Source organism: Dendropsophus ebraccatus, chromosome 12 (assembly GCF_027789765.1).
Source record: "Dendropsophus ebraccatus isolate aDenEbr1 chromosome 12, aDenEbr1.pat, whole genome shotgun sequence".
Lineage (NCBI taxonomy): Eukaryota > Metazoa > Chordata > Amphibia > Anura > Hylidae > Dendropsophus > Dendropsophus ebraccatus.
Genome location: NC_091465.1, coordinates 16,520,825 through 16,537,148, shown reverse-complemented (window position 1 = coordinate 16,537,148; position 16,324 = coordinate 16,520,825). Strand labels below are relative to the sequence as shown.

Sequence of the window (16,324 nt, the reverse complement as noted above, 5' to 3'; positions counted from 1 at the left end):
TAAAAATCCTGCGCTGTATGTCAATGACCTTTTATCTAGGAAGTAGTCACAGATGGTACAAAGTAACTGCTGTGATCCAGCCGTGTGATCCAGCACGATGGCTCTCAGGGAACCTCTTTCTCCTGCGAGCAGTATTTTTCTTTTTTCTATCTAAGCACATCCTGCTAAATAAATGGATGCCTGACTGATTCCCATTAGAGTCAATAGGATATCTTGGAATCTATTAATGTTCATTGTGCAATGGACCATTTTGTTCTGTTTCCTGGTTCTGTTTTAGTTCGGTTTCGTGGCCATGAATGGAGCTTCAAAGCAAATGGGAACCTAGCTTGAATTTAAAGTTACAACTGTCCTCAAACAATTTCCTTCTAATTAAACTTCGTTTATTATTGCAATGCTCAAGACAAAAAAAAATATATATATATGTGTGTGTATATATATATATATATATATATATATATATATATATATATATATATATATATATATATATATATAAATTCTAGTGTGTATATGTGTATAATTCCTAGTGTATGCATATATATAATTTTTTTTTCTCTAGAGACAGTGGTACAGACAGTGAAGTTATTGTTATTAGAAGAAATTTTTTTGCAGTTGTCATTTATCATCATAAGGGTTAATGTGTACACAGAATGCCAACAGACGTTGCTGCCAGCGCATGGTGACCCCAGTGAGCGGCAGGTCAGGGGTCATTAGCGGTTGAGCAGTGTTTGAGATTGGTCAGACCTGTGGCACATGGGATACAGATGTCGGCTTTGTCCTGTGAAAAGGGCGCAGACACAGTTATTTCCTGTTCTGTTCTGTGGGTCGGAAAAGTGCAAAAATGTGATGTTTGAGTTGAAGAACAGACTGTTGAAGCATCAGGCAGATTTAGATTGACAGAGATATTGACAAGCATTATGGTGTATTCATATGGCAAGGTTTTGCCCAAAAAATAAAAATGGGGGAGGTCGATCTATGAAAATTTATAAAATGGTGTTGTTTTAGCTGCTTCCATTCTGGCAGCCTTAAGTTGCTCATTTATTACAATGACATTTAATCATGTAAATAGGTACGACACGTAATACTGTCTGTAGTTGCTGAAAAGTAATAATTTTATCATTTTTCTTTATTGTCTCGATAACTTCAGCAGCCCCAATTTATTAGTATGGAACAAGTGGAGGGACTGATTTAATTATTAAGCATTTTAATCAAGATTTGGAGTTCACTGTGGAATATTGTTACCAGAGTTGGATCGCTCTGCCTTTGAATACTGTTGGTTGACGAGGGTGGATGCAGCCCTAGGGAGTCCAGGAAAACATGGATATGGCCTTTGGCAGTATCCATGTTTTTTCAGGACTCCCTAGGGCTGCATCCAATTTTGTCAGCCACTGGTATTCTGATGCCCAACAATCCGCCTTGAGCATATTCTAGTTGCCCTCATCTCTAGTTCATAAGTAAGCTGTTTAGTTCATACGTAAGATATAACATAGAAGACCATCAGCAAAAACATCCCCATTGTCCATGTAGTCCGCCCCTTTTATTATTTCCTCTAATATCTTAGGATAGATATGTTTATCCCATACAGGTTTACATTCACTTACTGTAGATTTACCATCCACATCTGCTGAAAGTTTGTTCCAAGCATCTCATTATATCAGTACATTATTTTCTCATATTGCTCTTGTATTTCCTCTACCAACCTCATACTGTGACCTCTTTCCTGATATATTTTACGCTTGAAGGGGACCTGTCACCCCAGCTGCCGGGGTGAAGCCTGCCCCCCCTCCAGCAGTCATTCTCTATGGGCGTTGGAATCATCTCTGGTGAGCGTGCGCACGGCTTCCGACTGGGATTTCTCAGCGGTAGGACAGGGACCAGGACTTGGAGGAAGGGTTAAGTATAAGGGGCTCCACTGGGGGGTCGGGCGGGCTTCACCTCGGCAGCCGGGGTGACAGGCTTCCTTTAAGACCTTCCACCACTTTTGTAGCCCGTCTTTGGGCTACTAGAAGGCGGAACAAGTTTAAAAGATGTTTCACCTGCAAAAATACTGCACAATGCGCAGCATTCAACAAAGTAATAGTTTGTCATGGACACATGTGCCACCCATTGGGAAGCTCTGCTACTATATCTAAGCTAGTAGGGTTTTTACCTCTAGTATACATGCATGATCCAATATAGCAGGAGCTGACACTTACTTTCCCTGAGGTAGGTGAGATGAGAAAGTAGGACTTCTGTGTTGTAGAGATTTGTGCTGCGCTGGAAGTCCTCCTTTGTCATTTTACAGAGATCTTTGCCATCCATATTCTGGAAAAAGCTTGTATCAATGTCTATCAGTCCATATTCCTTGATCGCCCACTCTAACCATTGCCGCACGTGGTCCTGACTCCACAAGGTGGGATCTGCAAGGGGAGGGGAAGACACTTTAATGATGAACAAAAGAAAAACTCACACAATGCTATGTTGTATCATGTTGTCTTCATTTTTTTAGCCAAATATTAAGTAAGGATATACTGGGACCCCATTTTTACATCCTTTCTGCACGTCCACATCACAGGGGGCACAATTGTGATGTGAACCTTGCCTAACAGTATTAAATATGAAGAACAGAAATGAGAGATATTTCCTTTACAGATCTTTGTCACAAATTTGGATTGGAGTACGGCCATTTCTTATTCTATAATTAAAGGGGTAGTTCATCAACAAAAATTATTTTAAATGAACTGGTGCCAGAGATTTGCAATTTATTTCTATAAAAAAAAATCTCAAGTCTGCCAGTACTTATCAGCTGCTGTATGTCCTGTATGTCCTAAGTGTTGTATTCTTTCCAGACTGAGACAGTGCTCTCTGCTGCCTCCTCTGTCCATGTCAGGAATTGTACGGAGCAGTAGCAAATCCCCATAGAAAACCCCTCCTGCTCTCCCAACTGGAAAGAATTTTTTTTTTTAGCTTAACTACCCTTCTAATTTCTGGCTTTCCTGAAGCCCCGATTACGGTATCTAAAGTCCTTTCACCAATCAAACTTTGTACATGACCTAATACAAATGAAATCCCTATTTACTCTTTATATAATATAATATGTATGTTTAATATATATGTATATTATAGCTTCAGGGACATCAGCTCACTGTATATTTAAATATTGGAAAAACAAACTAGACAGGCAGGATCTTACTAAATCCATATTAGATGGGTGGGCCTCAGTGTATAAGGCAGTGCTAAATTAAAGGGGTTATCCAGTGAAGGAGGCGGGATCCGTTTGAAGTCCGCTCGGATCCCGCCTCCTTCACTGAGTGGCTGAGCGGCCCTGAGACGTAGCGTCTCAGGCGGCGTCAGACACCAGGAAGCGGCCGGGAACCGGGTACCGGAGCACCGCGATGAGTGACCCGCCGCTGGAACCGGGGAGGTGAGTGGACGTCTTTTATTTCAGCCACCTCCTCCCCGGTCCCCCCAGAAAGCGCCCCCATGCTGGAGCACCCCTTTAAAACTGGAGAGAGACTTATCATGCTATGTTGTAAGCCAGGTTAACAAAAAAGAAGCCTATAAAAAGGGTTCTTTTTAAAGTGGAAAACTTTTATTTGCTCCTTAGGGCCCTATTCCACCGGACGATTATCATTCAGATTATCTTTAAATTGTTCGAATCTAAACGATAATCGTTCGGTTAAAATGCAGTTAACGATTAACGACCGAACGAGAAATCGTTGATCGCTTTATAAGACCTGGACCTATTTTTATCGTTGCTCGTTTGCAAAACGTTCGCAAATCGTTCGCATTAAATAAGACATCGTTCGGTCATTCGCAATAGATACGAACACAATAGCGAAGGAATAGCAAAGAAAAAATGATCGCAATTGCGCTCATAAGTAACGATTATCGTTCCATGGAAATGAGTGAACGTTTTCAGGTCTTTAGCAATAGCGGTCGTTTGAGATCGGTAATCATTAACGATTATGCAAACGATAATCGTCCGGTGGAATAGGGCCCTTAGAGTTTTATCTCTGACTGGATTAGAGTGATGAAAGGAGTGACATATAACAGTGAGATACCTGCTGGCACAATGACTCTTCTCTCATTGGTGGTCATGTTGGGTGGAGGTGCATTCTTCTCATCCATGTAGCTGTTGTAGGTCATTCCATTGTTCTCAGATCCGATAAGTTTACTGCATTTGTTCACGCTGCAGTCGACAGGAGATTCCCTGAGATTGAGAAAAAAAACCTGTTAGAGTGAGGTTATAACACAAAAATTCTTAATGGATCGTTCTAGAATGTGGACTATACAGGTAATGTTAAGATAGTCCTTACTTAAGAGTAAAGGCCCTATTACACGAAACGATTATCGGCCGTTACGGGCGATAATCGTCCTGTGTAATAGAACACAACAATCAGCCGACATGAACGATGTCGGCTGATCGATGTAGTTGTTTGTCTTTCAACATGTTAAAAGACAAACAACTCATATAGCAGCTATCTGCTGCCTTCGTTCTGTGGAATAGGAATGGTGGCAGCAGACCGCTGCTATATGCTATGGGCTGCCCGGACGATCTAGCGATTACCTGGCTCGGTGGAGAGGGGTTGGGGGTTGGGGGAAAGAACGTGTCAATTATTTCGGCGGAATGCGGAATCCGCATGTGCATAGAATGGTTTCTATGGCACGGGCGGAGAGGCGCGCGGCCGTGAGCGTGTACAGGCAGTGTAATTCGGCGGAATTTATCTGCGAGAATTCCTCAGTGTGAACCTACCCTTATCATGAAAAAGCAGTTTGAAGCTCTCCCCACTGTCTTCATGGTTCTCTATGCAGAGGGGAGGGGTGGAGGGAGATGAGGCACCAAAACAGGACAACAAAGAGTTAATTTACAGCTACATCACAGGGCTATCTCCTCTGATGTCAGCACTGACCTCTCTGACCTCTGAATACCGGCTTTTACGCAGCTCCCACTGTGTAATCGTTTGTTCTCTGCTCTTTGCTGGCGACTAATCTCCCTCCTCCCCCTCCCCTCTCCATAGGTTACACAGGGCCCGACTGATGTAAAAGAGTCAAGATTTCCTGATAACGAGCAGTGAATGAGAGGGGGGGGGGGACCTGGGGAAAGTGTTTTTGAATGCAGATAATGGCATATTTGCCTATTAAACCCAATTACAACGTTTCTTAAAATCGCCTGTACTATTGATTTCTGCAATGAAAAAAAAAAAAACAGTGACACTTTAACCTGCGCTGATCATGAGTCACTTCCTGTTTTATACTCTAGAGCTGCGCTTACTATTCTTCAGGATCCTGAGCTGAAATCTCCCAGCATTACCTTACTTGTTCAGTGTACTAGGAAGGCAGAGGACTGTTTTCCTTGAATGCTAATGCAGTACTAAATGGTAATTGTTCCCAATGAAAATTATTACCAAGAATTAAATTCTTTAAAAAACTGTGAGTGTGATATCTGCAAAAGAACTGTCTGAACAAGGGCTGAACGCTTTCCTTCCCAGGACACAAGTGCAGAATTCAGCACCATGTCCTGCAGTGTTTGTATATGAATAATGTTCATGTTATAGTGTCTGTGTCACTGGCAGATTATTAGAGGTTTTTTTTCCAGGGTCAGAATAGTTCAGACTTCTTTTTGTTGCAGCAAGTTGTTCTCGTCACTAGCGACATCACTAAGCTGTTCTGCAGAGTGCTGCGGATTTCTCCCTGTAATGTGTTTCTCATCTCTTCGGAGGGTTCACAGTTCATCCGTAATTTTTTCCGAATGTCTGTGCTAGTCTGCAAATCTACACAATGGGCAGGAGATGTTGACTAACATGTGTTTGAATTTAAGTTTTCATCTTTTGGCTACTGTTTTTCCAGGCAGCTGACCAAAGATCTCTTGTCAATTCCCTGCAGGGTTATGGAAGAACCATTCTCGGGGTGTGCAGGAGGCACAATTACAAAATAACATTGTACATGGAAGTGGTTAAAGTTAATATCTTTTGGCGTGCATATTACAGATGACGGCCTCTGTTTGGAAGTCGCAGGCTTGTACTTAGGCACTTTTCCATTGAGTATTTTTAGTGCTTCAGAGCTGCCTTCTCCAGAGGGTTTAAGATTTTATTGTTAAGCAAGTACTTCACAATGTGACACAGCTGATTCAGATGTGTGTATACTGTACAAGCAGTACAACAAATACAGAAAGAAAGACACGGCTGCACATGCACATGTTATATATACATTGTTCTGTATATATTATTTGTATACTTGATTAATGAAAATCTGAATGCATGATTTTATGCAAAGAAAAAATACACTGTCCGATGATTAAAAACCCAAACTAATATCGGGACTGTACTGGTATGACATGTCTCAGGACCGCTGGCACTAACTACTCATGAATACAGTCATGGCCAAAAGTTTTGAGAAGGACACAAATATTATATTTTCCCATGATCTGCTGCCCTCTGGTTTTTATGTGTGTTTGTCAGATGTTTTTATCACATACAGAAATATAATTGCAATCATATTATGAGTAAAAAAAGCTTATACTGACAGTTCGAATGAGTAAATGCAGCAAGTCAGTATTTGCAGTGTTGCGGCTTCTTCTTCAGGACCTCTGCAATTCTCCCTGGCTGCTCTTCTGTCAACTTCTGGACCAAATCCTGACTGATAGCAGTCCATTCTTGCACAAACAGTGCTTGCATTTTGTCAGAATTTCTTGTTTTTTGTTTGTCCACCCGTCTCTTGATGATTGACCACAAGTTCTCAATGGGATTAAGATCTGGGGAGTTTCCAGGCCATGGACCCAAAATCTCTGTTTTGTTCCCCTGAGCTATTTAGTTATCACCTTTGCTTTATGGCAAGGTGCTCCATCATGCTCGAAAAGGAATTGTTGATGGCCAAACTTCTCTTAGGTTGGGAGAAGTTGCTCTTGGAGGACATTTTGGTACCATTCTTTATTCATGGCTGTGTTTTTAGGCAAGACTGTGAGAGAGCCGATTCCCTTGGCTGAGAAGCAACCCCACACGAATGGTTTCAGGATGCTTTACACTTGGCATGAGACAAGACTGGTGGTAGCACTCACCTCGTCTTCTCCGAATAAGCTGTTTTCCAGATGTCCCAAACAATCGGAAAGGGGATTCATCAGAGAAAATGACTTTCCCCCAGTCCTCAGCAGTCCACTCCCTGTACCTTTTGCAGAATATCAGTCTGTCCCTGATGTTTTTTTCTGGAGAGAAGTGGCTTCTTTGCTGCCCTCCTTGAGACCAGGCCTTGCTCCAAGAGTCTTCACCTCACAGTGCGTGCAGATGCACTCACACCTGCCTGCTGCCATTCCTGAGCAAGCTCTGCACTGCTGGTAGCCCCATCCCGCAGCTGAAACACTTTTAAGAGACGGTCTTGGCGCTTGCTGGTCTTTCTTGGGCGCCCTGGAGCCTTTTTGGCAACAATGGAACCTCTCTCCTTGAAGTTCTTGATGATGTGATAGATTGTTGACTGAGATGCAATCTTTCTAGCTGCGATACTCTTCCCTGTTAGGCCACTTTTGTGCAGTGCAATGATGACTGCACGTGTTTCTTTAGAGATAACCATGGTTAACAGAAGAGAAACAATGTTGCCAAGCACCAGCCTCCTTTTAAAGTGTGCAGTGGTGTCATTCTTACTTAATCATGACAGATTGAGCTACAGCCCTATCCTCATCACCACCCACACCTGTGTTAATGGAGCAATCACTGAAACGATGTTAGCTGGTCTTTTTAAGGCAGGGCTTCAATGATGTTGAAATGTGTTTTGGGGGATAAAGTTTATTTTCTAGGCAAATATTGACTTTGCAAGTAATTGCTGTTAAGCTGATCACTCTTTATAACATTCTGGAGTGTATGCAAATTGCCATTTTAAAAACTGAAGCAGTAGACTTTGTAAAAATTTATATTTGTATAATTCTCAAAACTTTTGGCCATGACTGTAGGTCCAATCTCCACAAAATAAGTGCAGCACTGTGCTATACACAGAAATGCTGATGCTCAAGAAAAAGTGCAACCTAGTAAGGCTGGCTTTACAATACGTTTTTGCAATCCGTTTAAAAATAAAAGAAAACTGATGGAATAAAAACGGATGCATGTGTGTGCATCCGTTTTAATCAGTTTTTCTATTGAATTCCATTATAAAAAAAAAAATCTTTTTTTTTTTCAACAGACACAAAAATGAGGTCGACTACGTTTTTGTGCATATTAAAAAGAACGGATCAGTTTTTTTTAATGTAATTCAATGGAAAAACAGATCAAAACGGATGCACACACATGCATCCGTTTTATGGTTTTTTTTTTCAGTTTTTCATCCGTTTTTTGCAAAAAAAAAAAAAAAAAGAAAAAAACGCATTGCAAAAACGTAGTGTGAACCCAGCCTTAATAACATATGCCCCCAGGCAAGGAATAAAATAAAGTGTTCTCAAGAATACATAATGATTAAAATACTACATAGAGTGCAGTCAATGATAATTCATGGGGGAAACATGCATGTATATCGGCACATAAAAGTTTGAGAAGGTGAAGATTGGGGTCCATTCGAAGTCCCCGAACCTCGGCCTCCACCTTCTCTGACTAACCATTACTAGGTGTTTTGCTAAAGGACCACCTGAGTGCACCAAACACCCTAATTTACATATTACCAAAAGTTAGCACTTCAGTAACACCCAAGGTGAACCAACATAAGCTGAACATTTCAGGTCTATTCCATTGATGTAATTAAAGCTGAGTTGTAATACCCCATACAACCTGAGGACAGGGGTGGTGCTGTTTTTGGAAGTTCTATTGGCATCCACTGGCTTAGAAGCAACATCTGCTTATCTGCTCCCCAGCTGCTGGTAGCGGCTGATACTGTTGTACAATAGTGATGTCATGGAATCCTGGACCTTGATATAGTGGCACTGGCTTTGAGTTGGATCTTGGAACCCATTCATATCTGTAGTAGGATATTTTATATTTCCTTGACCTGATATAATTTTCTAAACACCAGGGGGATAACATTACTAACATGCGTCCCTGGCGTACACCACGGAGCCAGGTCAGATTCGCCCCTTTTCCATGGCGTACGCCAGCTGTATCCCCCACTTGCCTAATGGGTGGGAGGGAGGAGGCGTCGTGGGTCTGTGAGAGGGCATAAATCATGATACAAATCTACACCTGCTGGAAGGGAGCGGGGCTTTTATTTAAGACTGGCGTACTTGTCCTCCCAGGTCCTCAAATGTATGTAGTTAGATTTCACATGTAGATACAGGCAAGACCAATATATCTTCAGACATTTGTGATATATAAGGAACAAAAGGAGGGTGGTTGATCATTAGCTTCTCTGACCTAAAGATGAGGCGTCTGATGATAGGAGCCCCCTATATTTCAGAATCCATGGTTGTTAACCCCTTAAAGGGGTACTTCAGAGAAGAAAAGATCTCAAGCCTTCCAGTACTTATTAGCTGCTGTATGTCCTGCAGGAAGTGGTGTATTCTCTCCAGTCTGACACAGTGCTCTCTGCTGCCACCTCTGTCCATGTCAAGAACTGCCATGCCATAGAAAACCTCTTTTGCTCTGGACAGTTCCTCACATGGACAGAGGTGGCAGCAGAGAGCGCTGTGTCAGACACCACCTTTTGCAGGACATACAGCAGCTGGTGAGTACTGGAAGGCTTGAGATTTTTAAACAGAAGTAAATTAAAAGTCTGTATAACTTTCTGTCACCAGTTGATTTTAAAAACTATTTTGTTTCCCGCAGGATCCCTTTAAAGTGCCATCTAATAATCCTAAAATGAAGATAAAGCAGGACGCATGGATTCTAAGGCTCTTGTTCTATCTCTGGTGTTTTATATTATGTTTAATGTTATGTATGATGTGAGATGGCACATGTATCACCCATAACCTTTGTAGTGTGACGGCCATTTTCAGCCATCATCAGTCCCCAAGTTTTCGGTGATTATATTGCCATAACAATTACCCCAGCTGGGTAGCAATGAAGTCTAACAATGAGCCAGTGGTCGGATCAGGGTACAGTACTATAAACAGCTTCTACCGGCAGAGAGACAACTGAAGATTTGTATGTGCTGAGTATTTTCTTCTAAGCTTCTCTCTAGGTAAAATCCTGTAACGTTCATAGAATAGAATGCATTCAAGAGCATATTCTCATGTAAATTTCTAATCCGCACTTACGATAATTGTAGCTCTTGTACATGTAAAGTTAAATTGCGTTTCCTTCTGTAACCCATCATCTCTATTCAGTAACTCCAGATGTACTATGTATCAATACTGTATGCTAATGGACACTGTACATCATCTCATATTGAGACAGGATTTCTTTGTTACCTGGATCCATTCATGTGCTCATATTCCCTTTTAATGTTGACCCGCATTGGCTGGCTGATCCATTCCTGCTGTGGGGGGAGCGCATTGATTTTATGAGGTTGGCCATAGTCCTGGTTCCCAGAGGCTGTCATTTCTTCTACCTTTGGTATATGGGATGCTGCTCCATATGGGTTCTCGAACAGGGACTGGTCGTCGCTCACCACCGACAGAGCTTCCTGTGATACAAAGAACTTGTTAGTTCACTGGGAATAAGAAAGTATTTGAGGCTGTTTTTATAGTCGCTGAATGTTGTATAATGCCTAAACATTACACAAGAATAGAGGCCATCGTTCCTTTGAGCTTACAATCCAAATGTATGTGTTGTTACTAGAATCTTTAATTTGCCAATTATATTGATTTATTACAGTAGAAGGAAAACCAGATTAGGGAAGTAAAAATGTGCCAACATCATATACTGAGAGACAGGCAGGTGGTACTATCTGTGCCCATTGCAGGCCGACCAGCCTACTTCACTGACACCTAAGCTTAGAAGTGGTGACACTTGAGCTCAGGCCATGTAACAATCCCAAGTCATTTGTAAGTTTCATATTGTACAAAGAATTATTCATGTAAATCTGTCAAGGCAATTCAGGTGTGTGGAAGGAAGGGGTGTAAAAAAAGAGTCTTAAAGGGGTGATAACATATTGCTAGGACATTGTATATCTCTCTAATTATTGGTGGAGTCTAACTTATTAACTTGAATGGAGCTATGCTGCAGTATCACCTTCACGGTAGGTACCTGGTACTGTGCAAAGAGACCATGTGATGAGGCTGCAGCGCTGTCCCTTCCTTTAAAGGGGTGCTCCGACGAAAAACGTTTTCTTTAAATGGTGTCAGAAAGTTATATAGATTTTTAATTTACTTCTATTTAAGCCTTCCAGTACTTATCAGCTGCTGTATGTCCTGCAGAGAGTGGTGTATTCTAGTCTGACACTGGAACTGTCCAGAGCAGTAGTAAATCCCCATAAAAAACTTCAACTGCTCTGGACAGTTCCTGACATGGACAGAGATGTCAGCAGAGAGCACTGTTTCAGATTGAAAAGAAAACCATTTCCTGCAGGACGTACAGCAGCTGATAAGTATGGGTAGACTTGAGATTTTTAAATAGAAGTAAATTACAAATCTATATACCTTTCTGAAACCAGTTGATTTGCAAGACAAAGATTTTCACCCCCTTTAAGGATTGATCGGGGCAATATAGATGCGACCCCCATCAAACATGAAATGTTTGCATATCCATGCAATATGAGATGATATTCCCACCAAAAAATAAACAAGCAAAAAGAATATACAAATGACAGATTTTAAGGATGAGCCTTTCATATTCCTTTGTTATACATTATTATAAGAAGAGAGCTTTGTGTATGAATTGTTTTCTCTGGAATATACAGTCACATTCAATGTATGGATATCGAAGCATGTAAAGTCATTGTTAAACAGATGCTAAGCCAAGTGTTTATATCAGTGCTCTGGCCGGCAGTACCCCATATGATCGCTAACAGGGTTTAATGCAGTGATCAGACACACCTGCTCACCTAATACTGAACTGTAATAGTCATAGAAGGTCTACAAGCATTTGATGTTTTAATCCTCCGTTACAAAATTGCTAAGTTTTTCCGCCCCACTATGTGTATGTTGTGTAATACTCGCTAGAAACATGTGGTTTGATTACAATTTACCCAATAACTGTAAAGGGTGACTCACACTCCTGCACATAGAACTTGTATTTCATACTTTCATCCTGTTGCATTATTTCACATTGTGTTTATGGCTATGCACAATTTTCTCCATTGTTTGTAGGTTTTTTTTTTTATAAAGGATGATAATCCACACAGATTATATAGATATACAACATATATTAATGTAATATTCATAAGTAGTGGAGTCTGTGTGAAACTTCATCAGATCGCCTCTTAGGGTACTATTACACGGAACGATAATCGGCCAAATTGGCCCGATTCGGCCGATTATCGCTCCGTGTAATAAATGCAACGATCAGCCGATGACAACGATCATCGGCTGATCGTTGATATAGGTTAGGGCCTATTCCACCGGACGATTATCGTTCAGATTATCGTTAAATCGTTCGAATCTAAACGATAATAGTTCGGTTGAAATGCAGTTAACGATTAACGACCGAACGAGAAATTGTTGATCGCTTTATAAGACCTGGACCTATTTTTATCGTTGCTCGTTCGCAAAAAGGTTCGCAAATCGTTAGCAAATCGTTCGCATTGAATAAGACGTCGTTCGGTCGTTTGCAATAGATACGAACGCAATAGCGAATAAATAGCGAAGAAAAACTATCGCAATTACGATCATAAGTAACTATTATCGTTCCATGGAAATGAATGAACGTTTTCAGGTCTTTCGCAATAGCGGTCGTTTGAGATCGTTAATCGTTAACGATTATGCAAACGATAATCGTCCGGTGGAATAGGGCCCTTAGACCCTATTTTCGTCGGGCGCCGACCGCGCACCGCTGCGTGTAATAGCGGTGCGTGGCCGGCGACTAACGATATACATTACCCATCCACGTTCCAGGGCTGCTCCTGCCGTCCGCTTCTCCCGGGGTCCCGCGCGCGCTCTAGCTTCACAGAGACCTGTCAGCTGATAGGCCGCTCAGCCAATCACTGTGAAGCTAGAGCGCGCACGGGACCCCGGGAGAAGCGGACGGCAGGAGCAGCCCTGGAATGTGGATGGGTAATGTATGCCAGTTTAGCAAGGGCTGCAAGGACATCGGTAACGATGTCCTTGCAGCTCTTGTTAAGCGATTATCGGGCCGTGTAATAGGCCCAGTAAACGAGCAACGATCTAGCAGATCGCTGCTCGTTTACAGGTATTATCGGGACCTGCTCGGCCCGTGTAATACCACCCTTAGAGAAGACACCACCTTATTCAGACCAGATTTTATCTGATGAGTTTTCAGTCTACTATACATTATGCACAGTGACCATTTTCTATGAGAGGACCACCCTTACAGAAGACTATTGAGTGCAATCTTATGCTGGGTTTACACGGAACAATAATTCACCCAATCGAACGATTAACGAATTTGAAGCAACTATTTGGTTTTTATAACGATCAGCGTTTATACGGATAAAAATTGTTAGAATATTCGTAAGAAAAATTGTTATTGCGATCGTTTTTAAGCCCATCTTTCACATAGGGTGAATCTTTGAAAGACTATTTACACAAAGTGATCCGAGAATATTTAGCGAATGACGGACGACGATTTGAGAACATGTTCAAAGATTAAAATGAACGGTTTTTCGCTCATCGCTTGATCGTTCGCTGTGTTTACAAATGCGATCGTTATCGCGAAAATTCGAACGATAATCGTTCCGTGTAAACCCAGCATCAGGTGGTCTTATCAAAGAGACTTCACTGTATATTTATCCTGTACTCATCTGCAGTCATTGTATACATACATTACCTATACAGAACCTTATTTTCTATTTTGCTGATTTCCATAATAAACTGTTGACAAGGTTGTCATCACTGATGTCCCCAACAGCCCATGAGCTCCTATAATACAAGGGATGTTCTATGCTTGGGGTAAAGACAACATTTCACAGCACTGAAGCAGTAGAATAGCGAGTTCAGCTTTAAAGTATAATACAGGATATAACTCCAGATCACTATAAGTAATGTATGTACCAAATCCCCCTACACGCAGAATATAGAGGGCAGTTCTCAATAGTAGGGGTATAATACAGGCTGTGTGACTAATTTCTTATGCTAATTCCTTATGCACAATTCATGACAGTAAACAGTAAATAGCTGTCCAATAGATTACTATAAAATAATCCATAGCACATAAACACACAAACGGGAGAGTGAACTGTTCTCCTATTATATCAATATAAGACCTAGTAGTCGCTTTAGTGGAGGGGAGCAATGAAAATACTCACAAGAATACTCCACCCTCCACCCCCCTTATAGTCTTATATTTGGATATCAGGAAAACAGTAAAACAGTTTATGTTCCAATTTTTGTGTTTTTACGTGCTCTTTATCTACATTGTTGTAGGACAGTCCTCTTCTACAGGAGGGGCTGAAGCAAACCTGATAAATTGCTTTTGGGCAACGTATTTAGATGAGTGGTGAGGAATCCCCACTCACCAATTGTAAGTGTGAAGTAAGAAGTATATTCAGACAGCAAGAACAGTACAGCTCCTAAAAAGTTGTGGGGGGGGGGGGGGGGTTTGTATAAAATTATCCATGAATCTCATGTACTGATTGTGTTTAAGATCAACACAGTAATGACAGCATTTTGGGGATGTTGCTGGAAGAATTGGTCATAATACTTTTTTTTTTTTTTTTGCATGCACAGGCAGTGGGTGTAAAACACAATGACTGATTTTGCACCTCACATGTCGTACAGCCAGCAGATTCACTATTACTTGTCATTAAAAATGAACAATATGGCAAGTTTCTCTTTGCTAAGTCGTTTGTAATTGTAACCTATCACAAATATAATTTTTTGGGGCTGGTATGCCGTAGAATATTTCTTTAGACCAGCACTAGACTGGCCTAAAGGAAGCTGCTAATTGGTTTGAGTTATTAAGCTCCAGCTGTAGTTCACATCACTGCAAGAAAAGTCACGGTATACTCCCGACCATAGAGTGGACCTGTTACGGGGTTTTAGGTGGTTAAACTAAGAGCGTGGCTGTGTAGGGTTGTGTCTCGGTCTGATGTTGTACTTTGCTTTAGCAAGTTAACCCTCCAGTGCTGAAAGAGCTGGGTTTTTTTTTATTATTAATAAGGAAATGAGCTCCAAAATCCCAGGGGGTGTTTCACCTGTACACAAAAGCCCAGCTATGTACTTTTCTGCAACACTTCTGTGCCCACTTTTTATCTGCTTTTAGCAGCTTGATTGACATCCACTAAGATTTGCTTTCAACCACGCCTTTTAAGATGAAGTACTTTGCAAATTATTCTTGGCGCATGCACGGTTCCCCAAGATTTTCCCAGTGTCCTGTAGGGCTTTTCTGAGCTGTCAAAAGTACCCAAGGCAGAACAGTCATTGATGCTTAGAAAACCTCAGAAATCAGTACACGCAGTGGTGAAAGCCTAGTGTATCTCTATCTATACATAACTAGGCTTTTGTGTCCAGGGGGAACATCCTCTGGGCTTTTGGGGCTCCTTTCTATATTAACAAAACACAGCTATTTCACAGCTATGCTTGGGGGCTCAATCTATAAAAGCAAGGTGTGCATGGAATTAGAAGCCCTATGCAGCTGTGAACTTAGTTTAAAGGCGTTATCCAGTGCAACAAAAACAGGGCCAATTTCTTTCAGAGACAACACGACTCTTGTCTCCAGTTCAGGTGTGGTTTGCAATTAAGCTCCATTCACTTCAATGGAACTGAGCAGCATAACTCCGCCCAAGCTGGAGACAAGAGTGGGGCTGTCTCTGGAAGAAAGTGGGCATGTTTTTGTAGTGCTGGATAACCCCTTTAACAACCTATGACCCTGTGACAGGTTTGTTTTAAAGAAAAAGTTGTTTTTACTAGTCAGAGGCAGATACTGAACCCTTAAATTTGTATTATATAGTAATCCACCATCAGATGAATATCTTTGTCCCCATCATCGAATCTGTGGATTTACACACAGTTATACATAGAAACAACTTCTACAGGAAAGATCACCACAGCAATTCAGTATGAATGGTGAACCTCAGAGAAATGTGTAAATCACTGTGCGTATTTGTGACCCTTCCCGTCCCAACCCTAGACCCTTTGGGTATAGTAAAACTTTGTTTTCCTTCCATTTTTAAATTATGTAATGTTACTATGCTCAGAGTAGAAGTCCACAGAAGAATGAAGGTGATGGTCACAACAGGGCTGGTATGGAGTCGGACACTGAGGCCTCACATCAGTCATGTCTGGCTGATAACAAACAATAGCTTACACTGCATAGCGACCATGAAGACAATGTCAGGCATCAGAAGTTTTGCCAAGATGTAGAAATGTTCATATAAATAT

At 41.4% G+C, this 16,324-nt stretch overlaps 1 protein-coding gene and 1 long non-coding RNA gene across 4 annotated transcripts in view; one reads left to right on the top strand and one right to left on the bottom strand.

The window, feature by feature from the left end:
• Positions 1–16,324, top strand: part of LOC138768581 (uncharacterized) — a 95,023-nt gene that overhangs the window by 38,787 nt on the left and 39,912 nt on the right. The window lies entirely within an intron of this gene.
• FLI1 (Fli-1 proto-oncogene, ETS transcription factor) overlaps positions 1–16,324 on the bottom strand; it is a 62,308-nt gene that overhangs the window by 26,276 nt on the left and 19,708 nt on the right. For both annotated transcript variants that reach the window (XM_069946508.1, XM_069946507.1), the window contains exons 2-4: positions 10,298–10,512; positions 4,044–4,192; positions 2,196–2,399 (exon numbers count right to left, since the gene is read on the bottom strand). In XM_069946508.1, coding sequence (XP_069802609.1) covers positions 2,196–2,399; positions 4,044–4,192; positions 10,298–10,512 — 568 coding nt within the window. The remainder of the gene's footprint in view (positions 1–2,195; positions 2,400–4,043; positions 4,193–10,297; positions 10,513–16,324) is intronic.